The 11683-nt window shown below is 38.1% G+C and overlaps 1 protein-coding gene across 1 annotated transcript in view; it reads left to right on the forward strand.

Moving 5' to 3' along the window:
- The window catches only part of LOC129276695 (pre-mRNA 3' end processing protein WDR33-like), a 34793-nt gene that overhangs the window by 18355 nt on the left and 4755 nt on the right, over positions 1 to 11683 (forward strand). The window contains exons 8-14 of the mRNA XM_054913092.2: positions 3116 to 3394; positions 4302 to 4380; positions 4943 to 5053; positions 5741 to 5838; positions 6159 to 6242; positions 7932 to 8297; positions 8925 to 9023. Coding sequence (XP_054769067.2) covers positions 3116 to 3394; positions 4302 to 4380; positions 4943 to 5053; positions 5741 to 5838; positions 6159 to 6242; positions 7932 to 8297; positions 8925 to 9023 — 1116 coding nt within the window. The remainder of the gene's footprint in view (positions 1 to 3115; positions 3395 to 4301; positions 4381 to 4942; positions 5054 to 5740; positions 5839 to 6158; positions 6243 to 7931; positions 8298 to 8924; positions 9024 to 11683) is intronic.

An 11683-nucleotide genomic window follows, 5' to 3' on the forward strand; every position in this document is an offset into this window, starting at 1 on the left:
ACCGGCGACTGACTGGAATACTCCCCAGGGAGTGGAGGATTTGCACACATTGTGTGCGGGAATGACTGATTGAATCCGATGACCGGGTAATAATATATCTGTAAAGTGCCTAGACACGTTCCAATGTATTAAGCACTATATAAAAGCAGATTGTTATTGTTATTTCAAATTCTAATTGCAAACCTGCAATCAAATCAATTTAAACATGCATTAGCAAATCAACTGGCATTTTGTGTCACAAAAAAACAGACAAGTAATCGCAATTTGCTATTGCAGTTGTTCTTTTGAAAGATTTACTATTTACCATAAAAGATTTGGGGACTTGTAATTGATTGCAAGTCTTTGGCTATACCCCCTCCCCCACCCTTCAAGCATCAATTGCTCATCAGATTAGATTAGAGTTCAACTCATTAATGGCTCTCTACAAGGGATTTATTTTGGGAGGTACATGTAAGTGACTGTTTTGGCAATAAATTAGTTTTTATGATCAGAGATATTCCAAAATCAAGTCGTTGCCTACTGATAGATCAGAAGATTAATGCCACACTCGCCATCGTCGACCTGTAAGGACTTATTGATTTGCACTAGTGGACTGCCAAGTACTGTAAGTACATCATGATAGTGTGCTTTGTGTTCAAACCATACAAAGTCAGTGGAAGAGAGCATCGTAAGACAGAGCATTTGCAAGCTCCAATTGCCAGTATACTGCCTGTCCACAATTTTAGCAAACAATGTTTTGGGGAAATCTATATTGTTGTCATGAACAGTTGATAATTCAGGCTTGTTCGTCGACTTAGAGCATGCTCACTGTCTTGTGTTGCTCACTCTTTATTCTGTATGCCGTGTATAACACATGCTATCATGATGTACTTTTGTACAGAGAAGTCTCTGATCTTGCCTCCAGCAACCTTAGGTTAGGGGATCACGTCCTGTTAAGGCATGGATAGCATTTTCATGAGAGGACTTTGCAGACAAAAAATCTGATAGTCCCCAAAATAACAGACACCCTGTCAATTAAAATCGCTCTCCCTGGCTGGTCTTTTGTAAAGCTGTTTTGTAGGTTCTGCAAAGCTTTACACAGAACCAGTGACATGTATTTATGCTACATCTGGGGAGGATCTCCTCATCATTAATGTCGGACCAAGTTGTTATATCTGACAACTGTCAAATAAAACAGGACTTAATAAAACGTCTGACAAGTCATTTCATGAAACGCTCACCAGATTATAGCTGTTCTATACAACTGGAGACTTTAATTCCAGTTACCCGAATAAAATTTTGACAAACGAAACTTTGAAAATAAGTGTATCAATCTACAATGTTTAGATTTCAACGTTAATCTGATAAGAATGAAAATCTGATGTGACATCCAAGAATGTGTCACCAAGGGGGCTGTTTCATAAAGCTGTTTGTAGTTATGCACAAACTTACACTCGACTTTATGCACATCTTTACGCACGACTGGTGACCTGTTCTTGGTTGCCAATCAATTCCATTCCTATCAGCTTTAATAACATGAAATTTGATCTTGGTAAATTAAAATTATTTTTTTCCAAGCATCTGAATGCAAAGTTTAGCATTTGTCAAAATTTAAATGTAGTTATATGATATTCACACCAAATGAAATAAAAATAGCTGGATTTATAAAGCGCTTTTTGCCAGAGGATACAAAGCACTGCTTCTATTACCCCGGCTTTAGCTCGAGCTACCATCACCGGCGCTCAGTGCATGCAAGGAATTATTCCTGCCGGTTACCCATTCACCTCACCTGGGTCGAGTGCAGCACAGTGTGGATAAATTTCTTGCTGAAGGAAAACACGCCATGGCTACGATTCAAACCCACGACCCTCTGTTTCAAAGGCGAAAGTCAGAACCTCTAGACCACGACGGGGTGTCTAATTTTGCAAAAAAAGTTGTAAATATCTTACAAGCAGCTTTATGAAACAATCGTTTGTAGTTAAATATCATGCATAAGTGACAAACAGCTTTATGAATCTATAAGAAATATGTATATATATATCTTTTTGCTTTAGGATTGTCACCCTAAGCCATAGTTGTCTCATGGGAGGGTCGGGCTGATCCAAGGTATTTAGATGGTGGGGGGGGGGGGTAAGATGAGATGAGGGTGAGGCAGTTTTGCTTTTCAATTGAATAATGGATAATATACAGATGATCAAACCAGATCATTCTTTCCTCTTTTTTTTCCCCTTCATTTTCTTTCATTACCTGAAAATCATAGGGAGGGGGTTGCCCTCCCTTGTCATGATAGCTTTATGAAAATCTGAATAATCCACTTTTTTTCTGCCTCAGCTTTATTTTTGCAAATTCATATTGACTTTAAGCATAAATAGAGCTGTACGGCTATTTCAGGACTGATTCAGCCCCCCTTATTATCTCGGCCATCGATTGCGCGATCGCGACGAAAATTGGCATGAGCGTTACCCATGGCTTAATCTACAGAACTGTAAGATCAAATTTTGCAGAAAATGTCATTGCTAATTAATTATGCTAATTTATGCTTAAAATGAAAAGTTTGCTCTAATTAACTAAATAATGCCCCTAAAAGGCTAATTTTTGATTCACAGACTATTGGAATCTGATCAAATGTTGTGTAAAACAATTTCAACATCACATTTATTTTCTTATGCATTTGATAGTTTTCTAAATTTCTTATGTATTTCTTTGATTATCCACTTTTGATTTTATTGTTTTTTATGGAAATTGTCGGGGACTTTATTTTGACCATAAACAAGATGAAATGAATTGATTTAATCAGTAAAAGGAAAAATACATTTATGAATTTTGGCTCAAAACACTATTTGCATTTGATTTGTACACAAATTCAAGGTTTTGAGCAGTTTTTGGTCTGCATGCACTTACAAAATGTTGCTTCCCCGGGGGTCACAATTTTGGTCTTAAAACTTAAAAGTAAAAAGTCAGTGACCGACACGGTTAACAAATTTTGCGCAGCGGATTTATCGCAAAAAATGTCAAAGGGGGGCTGATTCTGTGTTTTCTACCTCATATCTGAAATCGCCTTTCGATGTCACCACAACAACAAAGTGAATGAGTGACCCCTGACGCAACTCATTTCCTGTTTCTTTTCGCTCCTAAGGTCATGGTGCCGATGTCCGTTGTGTTGATTGGCATCCTAGTAAAGGCATCGTCGTATCCGGCAGCAAGGACTCACAGCAACCGGTCAAACTCTGGGACCCTCGAACGGGGGAGGCACTGTGCACCCTCCATGCTCACAAGTCCACCGTCATGTCGGCCAAGTGGAACGTGAACGGTAACTGGCTTCTCACAGCATCTAGGGATCATCTGGTCAAGCTATTTGATATCCGCATGATGAAGGAGCTGTTCACATTCAGGGGCCATAAGAAAGAAGCTACAGGTAGGTACACCACCTTGTGACGGATATCTGCAAATTTTGTACAGAATTTGCAAAAGCAAAATATAGAAAGAAAAACTATTTGATAGCAGCTTGATGAAGAAGTTGTTCACATTCAGTGACCTTAAGAACGAAGCAGCAGGTACGAAGTCCCTTTGTAAATTTCAAACATCCCTCATACATGTAGCTGGGTGTCGTTACAATTTTGGGGGGCGACAGACTTTACAAAAGTGCAATTTTGAGAGTCAAGCTCTATGATAACAACATAGCCGGGTCTCTTAAAAAAAATTATGGGACAGAATTTACAAAAGAGCAATGTCTTTGATGTTTGCTTGCTGAAATATTTGTTCACATTCAGGGGGTATACGAAAGCCATACTGTAGATACGAATACACATTGTGATATGTAGTCCTCTGTCCCAATCATTGCTCATAACTGGGTCTCCTCAAAATATTTTCATGGACAGACAAGTCAAGCTCTTTGCTGTACATATAGTTGGGACTCTTCAACAGAAATTAAGGGACAGAATTTACAAAAGCAAAAGTTTAGAAATCAAGCTCTTTGGCATCTGCATGCTGTAAGGAAGAAGCTATAGGTATGCAAGCACTAATATGACATGTTAGTTCTCCCTCCCAATGTTCACACATTGGCATCCTCTGAGATAATGCTTCTTTTATATGTAGATTAGGAGAGCACCTTGTGAAGCATATTTTATTATTGTCATATGAATGTATTTCACCGAAAAACCGTCACAATCTCCAATTTATGTCGTAACACTTTTAGACCAATTTCAGTTTTCTTAGATACTCCTTCAGGCGAACTTTTACTGCTGTCAATTATTCGATTCTTGTATATATTGATCAAAATCCATTTGCATTTTATCTCTGTGTATCATTTCCCTGTGTTACAGCCATAGCATGGCATCCCATACATGAAGACATGTTTGTATCTGGGGGCTCAGATGGCGGCATCCTCTTCTGGCAAGTAGGGTAAGTCAAGAATGGGTTTAAAATTTTGTTGCACTCACCGCCATCTTCGTTACAAAGATCATGGATGTAATCTGCATGCAGCTGTCAATTATTTTTGTCCTTTAAATCCTTTGTCGTGTTCCTTATAAAACCCAAGGCTGCTTGAGGTTTGTTAAAATTTGGTATTGCCAATGTTGAATGAAATGTTTTAAGTAATAATGATAATATGCAACATTTATATAGAACTTAATACATTTTTTTTCTAAGCGCTGCATACTATAACCCCGGCTTTAGCACAGCTACCCTGATCGGGCGCATCGAGCATTCCAGGAATCCTACCGGGTACCCATTTACTACACCTAGTTGGAGAGTGGCAAATGTAGATAAACGCCTTGCCAAAGGATGCGAGTACTGCGGTGGGATTTGAACCCCGGACCTTGTGGTTCAAAGTCCGGAGACTTATCCACTGATCCACAACACCTCTAAGTGCTGTGCTGATATCAAAATCGACCCAACATCGAAACAAAATATAAATGCTGACTTTGAAATCATCCACTTGATTTAATTATTGTTTTTATTTCAGGCATGACAAGGAGATTGGTGGAATTGAAGAGGCACATGAATCTATCATATGGGGTTTGGCTTGGCATCCATTAGGCCACATGTTGTGTTCAGGATCCAACGATCATTCAACGTGAGTACAAAATCCTGTTACATTAGCTCTTTGCCCGTCACGGACAGAATCACTCCTGCGCCATATTAATTTCAAGGTGCAACCCTAAGAGGGGTTTTGCTAATTCAGCTCACAATAACTTTTGATTGGTTTATTGAAAAGAAAAGCTTTGTGTGTATACAGTACAATTCAAGGCACACATCACTATTGTATATGTGTGTATTGACAATAGACTTAATACACTATGTGTGTATTGTGAATGAAATGTGACTTCAGTCAAAGTTGGCAGCCCCCTTTATGTAACTCTAGTCGAACAAAGCGGACAAAGAGTTAAAGTAACATAGTAGAGTTTCTATGGATGGTACCTTTATGAAAATCTTGATTTGTGATGTAGTTTGTATGATTGATGGATATTATGTGTCCAAGAATGCGAGCAACAAACTTTTTATGTTTGAATCACAGATGAATGACAAATAACAAAAAAATAATCAAACATAAAACATGGTTGTTGCGGGACATCCTTCAAAGGATATTAATCTTCCATCGCAGCAAATTTTCCCTCACATATGGGCATATGGCATTTGAAGAGCAAGCCTTTCTAGCTGACCATGTTTTTTTATGACATCCTCCCTCTGTATGAATGCAATTTTTTAACACACAATATGTGCAATATTTTTCCTATTTCCCACAACTTGATTTCTGTCACAGGAAATTCTGGACGAGAAACAGGCCTGGTGATAGGATGCGAGACAGGTACAATCTGAACACTCTACCCATCGGAACATCTGAAGACCTGTTGGAGTTTGGTAAGCATCATGATCAGTGGCCTCTACATCAAGCTTGGTGATTGATTTCACACTTGATTTATTAATTGCACTTTACAATCAATGTGATTTGTGTATTTGACTCTGTGATTATTAGGTTTAATTGTATTCTGTTAAAGGATTTTCTGATTCCTGTTTCGAACAATAAAATATGGATGGATCTTCATTTGTTTGTAAGTGATGACAACTTCACGCACAGCTTTTGACCTGTGTTGAAAAATGGGACATGGACTTAAAAAAAAGATTATTTTATGGAATTGCCATCTTAGATATAATAATGATCTTTCTTTCATCTCTCTCAGATGATGACACAACATCTTTGCCAGTCATTCCCGGGATGGGATTAGAATATGGTGTTGCAGACCACCTCAAGAAAGATGAACAAGGTAAGCTTTGTGGTAAATCGTAACTCAGTCTTTAAGAAGTTGAATTCAGAAATTTAGTTTTTCTGAAAAGGTATTTATTCTTTGTACTGTCAAAAACTTGAAGTTGAAAAGTTAAATCATAAAAAAAAGAGATACAAAACAAATTGTTCTTTACTGCTTGGGATGTTAACGAGACTGCACAGTGTACAAATATCCTGCTTGAGTAAACCTTGAACTTCAAACCTTGTCTTCTCCTCAATCTTTGATACTCATAAAATTTGTGTACATTCAATGACATAATTGAATGGGTTAGTGATGATTAATATTATAAATCACTCCAAAATTTAGAATCTGCATTTTCAAACTTATTTATGTTGGGTAACTTTTGTGTGTTGTGGGGTGAAGAGTCACATAGTCCTATTTTACTCCAACCGCAATTTAAGAAAAATATTTTAAAAGTTACAAGGTCTTTAGAATAAAGGGGATGAAATTTTCTCTTAGCCATTTATCACATCTTTGGCTCATTCATTTTTGTCTCACCTGCATAGCAGAGTGAGACTATAGGCGCCGCTTTTCCGACGGCGGCGGCGGCGGCGGCGTCAACACCAAATCTTAACCTGAGGTTAAGTTTTTGAAATGACAGCATAACTTAGAAAGTATATGGACCTAGTTCATGAAACTTGGCCATAAGGTTAATCAAGTATTACTGAACATCCTGCCTGAGTTTCATGTCACATGACCAAGGTCAAAGGTCATTTAGGGTCAATGAACTTAGACCATGTTGGGGGAATCAACATCAAAATCTTAACCTAAGGTTAAGTTTTTGAAATGTCATCATAACTTAGAAAATATATGGACCTAGTTCATGAAACTTATACATAAGGTTAATCAAGTATCACTGAACATCCTGCATGAGTTTCACATCACATGACCAAGGTCAAAGGTCATTTAGGGTCAATGAACTTTGGCCGAATTGGGGGTATCTGTTGAATTACCATCATAACTTTGAAAGTTTATGGATCTGATTCATGAAACTTGGACATAATAGTAATCAAGTATTACTGAACATCCTGTGCAAGTTTCAGGTCACCTGATCAAGGTCAAAGGTCATTTAGGGTCAATGAACTTTGGCCAAATTGGGGTATTTGTTGAATTACAGCCATAAATTTGAAAGTGTGTTGGTCTAGTTCATAAAACTTGGACATAATAGTAATCAAGTATCACTGAACATCCTGTGCGAGTTTCAGGTCACATGATCAAGGTCAAAGGTCATGTAAGGTCAAAGAACTTTGGCCACGTTGGGGGTATTTGTTGAATTGCCATCATATCTCTATAAGTGTATTGGTCTAGTTCATAAAACGTGGAAATAAGAGTAACCAAGTATCACTGAACATCTTGTGCGAGTTATAGTAGTTTTCAAAATCAGCACTGCTGCTATATTGAATCGCGTGATGCAGGTGAGACGGCCAGAGGCATTCCACTTGTTATTTATTCAGGGCTTAAAATGTAATAGATAATTTTTTTTTTACATCAGTTCTGCTTGATTGTGTGTGAAAACTTACATTTGTCCCAAATTCATGGAGAAAATTTAAAAAAATGCTTCAAAGATAAAAAAAAATGTTCAACATTTGTCTGAATTTATATTGTGTATAATTATGTTGAGCATTGTTTGCAAATATACTTGATTGATTTTTTTGTGTTATCCCACAGTTCCCGTGCAAACAACAGAGGAGAACCTAGACACCTCCATCCCTGGTCTTGATTCGTCCATAGAAGAGCTGGAGAAACTGAAACCCAAACCCCAGCGCAAGGTCCCCTACGCCAGGCCAGTCCCACAGAACTTCCTTGATGAATGGGAGGCCAACAAGGCACCGGGCGTGGCACCAAACATCGAGGAAGAGAAACGGAAGAGGAAAGAGGAAGAGGAGAAGAAGAAACAGGAGGAGGAGAGGAAGAGGACCGAGGAAGAGGCGAGGAGACGAGCTGAGGAAGAAAAAAAGAGGAAGGAGACAGAATTAAAGATGAAAATGGAGAAGCCAGAGAATTATGGCCTAGTCGGCGTTCCAGACTTTGGAGGTTTGTCTTCAATTTAAAATCATAGCCATTATTGACGTAGTTCACTGAACACTTTCAATCAATACATATATTTTTAAGATGATATTGTTGTGGCTATCCTTCAGTAAGATTGATCAGATCAATTCTGTTTTGTCAAAATGTTTAATGCATGACCCTAGTGAACACTTCAAATGGAAAATGTGAGTTTTGAACGATAGCATCCATGGCTTTCCAAAGTTGAGATTGATTGGATCATTTATAATATTTTTAAGACTGGGGCCCGGATGCTGTACAATGGAGTCATATTTATTAAATTTTAGCCTCCCTAGATCCAATTAGAGCACCAATTGCTCTGTATTCTTTTTTGTAATGATAATATGCAACATTTATATACTAGTGCTTCATACAGAATTTCCAAGCACTTGATACTATTTCCCCAGCTGTAGCAAGGCTACCCCAATTTGAGCATTCAAGGAATTCCTCCCTACAGGTTACCTGTTGTCTCTACCTGGGTGGAAACACCTTTCCACAGGACGCGAGTGCTGTGGTGGGATTTGAATCTCATACCTTTTGGTTCAGAGTCTGGAGACCTATCCACTGAGTGTGTATAGCAATGATTGTGTAACATGTTTGTTTTTGTCATCATAGGTAATCCCATAGAGGTCATCAAGTTCATTGCCAGGACGCAGGGACCTAAAGCAGCTGAACAGGCTCTGGTCAATTCAATCCACTCAAACCTCCCTTCAGGTATGTACCAAAAGATATTGATACACATAATGGCCTGTATTCTGAGGTCTGGTTAATTTAAACTCTGGTCTTCAGTTGTGGTTGAACTATGGAAAGCCAATTGTGACATAAATCTCTAACAGTAGCCTAGAGATTTCATGTTTCAGCTCATTTGACTCTCAAGTCAGTATCCTGGGAAGAATGAACAAGACGGATGTTCTTACCATTAGAGAATCAGGAAGGAACCAAGTAGTTTATTTCATTCTTCATTAAAACACATACACTGTATGAAAGTCAATACATACAAGTAAAACAATAATGAACATATAAATACATGGTTATAGAAAAATAACATAAGAGAACAACAAAGAAAACAATTTATGTCGAATGAGGGGTCAACAAAAAAGAGCAATTTGCCTTGTTGAGCATTGACCCCAAAATAAATACATGAAAGTAAGAAGGGGGAGGGGACAAAAATGAAACAGTCAAAGTCGTGGTAAACATACATGTATAATATTAAGTTACTGAGTACAAGTTTAATAAAAATAATCGAAAGGAACGTTTAAAGTAGTAATCAGAAATATAGAATGTAAACATAATGTTGACACTTTTGGCTTACCATAAGTTTAGCACAGAGTTAGACTATGGTCTAAATTAAACTGGACTTCAGAAAGTAGGCCATAAATTCCATCCCGGGATAGCTTTGGACTTGCAGACCGGGATTATTCTTCAAGGTTCGTTGTGAGAATAAAGGGAATAACAGGGAAAGGGCAAAAAATTTCAGGCCAAAATATTTGAATAACAATTGAAATATGGAATTAAAATCATGAATTTCAAAACAAAATCCCCCATGAAAGAAACAATGCAGTGGAAAATCTGCCAGTCAATTTTTTTTAATGTCTAGCCTGTGTTTTTGCAGTGGGTGTATATTATACAAATATATATTAGGCTTTTCGAACGTTTAATGGGAATTTTTTTTCCAAGGTTGGACTGACAATAACTATTTTCCCCCAAGAAAATAGTTATATTGCTAGTCTGAGGATTAATAATTCCAACTATGCTTTCGAAGGAAACGCCTGATACATTGTTTTATATCCCTCTTTAACTTGTGTACCTAGTCATTGCTTATGTGTAACCAATCTAGACCAATTCTATAATTGCCGGACCTAGTCCTAGGCCTGATGAGCTAATGCTAACCTTTATTGGGTAGGCTGCGGGCGGCTCCTTCCTTACTGTAGTTAATAATAGGTCTGCAGTGGTGCGCTGCTGCAGTTTTACTCAAGATATTGTAAACGCGCTTGATCTGATTCCTATTAAGAGTCTGTGAACCAAAAATGAGCATTTAAGGGGCATTATTGAGTTAATTAGAGCAAACTTTTGATTTTATGCATAAATTAGCATAATTAATTAGCAATGAGATTATTTGATAATGCCATGGGTAATGCGGGTGCCAATTTTCGTCATAAACGTGCGATAGAAGGCGGGGGTACTGAGTGGTCTATTTCCAATTTGTCTATTGCCAATTCGTCCAATTGCCAACTCGTCTACTACCATTTGGTCTATCATCAGTTCGTCTTCTCCCCACTCCCCACATGGTCTGCTTTCATTTAGTCTAAAGGCCCCCTCACACCTAACCGAATTGCCTGAAATATGCCTTGCGATGACTGGCGAAAGGTATTTAAAAAAAATCGTTTTCAATGGTAACTGATAGTAAATCATATTTACCCTTTGTGTTTGGGTTCGTACAACTTCTGAACTAACAGCTGTGATTATTCAAATTCGAGCGCAAATTTTGAACATGTTTAAAATTTCCCGACAGATTGAAAATTTGTTGGCATCTGTTTGAATTCGCATCTCTTATTTAGATTGCGGTAATCGTTCGTTTATCGTTCGTGTGTTATTGTTGCGCATAGTCCCTCATCGCGCTTTTGCCAAAGTTGACCGATCTCGAAAGAACCCTTTACGAAGCAACACAATGACACAAACGTACAAGAACGCCCGATCTATTCCCTCGTCTTCGTTTCTAATCGCACGCAATATCAAACCATTGCTCACTGTTCGTTAGCCTTATTGGGTTATATCAACTCTTCGCTCGCCTTCGGCTGCAATTTCTCAAATAGGTGACCCGAAAAATTTATATCCTTCGCTTACTGTTTGTTGATGAAATTTGACAATAGTTACGAATCGCATGATTTGACGGAAATTTTATTTGAATTTGTTGAATTCACGTGCATTTCGTGCATTTTTCCCATTCGTCACCCTTCGTCCGCCTACATTCGGTCAGGTGTGAGGGGGCTTTAATGCCATTCCGTCTAATAGCCAGTTGGTCCAATAGCCATTTAGTCCATATACCATTTGGTCCAATTAAACTAAAGTGTTAATTGTGCACAATGAATGAACTGGTTATTAGACAAAATGATGATTGGACCAAATGGTTATTGGACCAAATGGTTGTTAGACGAAATGTTGATGGATGGAATGGCATTAGACTTAATGAAGGTAGACCATGTGGTGAGTGAACGAGTTGGCAGTGGACAAATTGGCAATTTACCTGCTAAATCAGCCCCCCCTAGTCTTCTTAGGCATCAAATAGCCCAGTCTATTTAGGGTTAATTTGGACCAACTCTGTTAACTTTAGATAATGCCTAGCTGTGTATGACATGCACTTCCCAGACTTGTCA

This window comes from Lytechinus pictus, chromosome 14 (assembly GCF_037042905.1).
Source record: "Lytechinus pictus isolate F3 Inbred chromosome 14, Lp3.0, whole genome shotgun sequence".
NCBI lineage: Eukaryota > Metazoa > Echinodermata > Echinoidea > Temnopleuroida > Toxopneustidae > Lytechinus > Lytechinus pictus.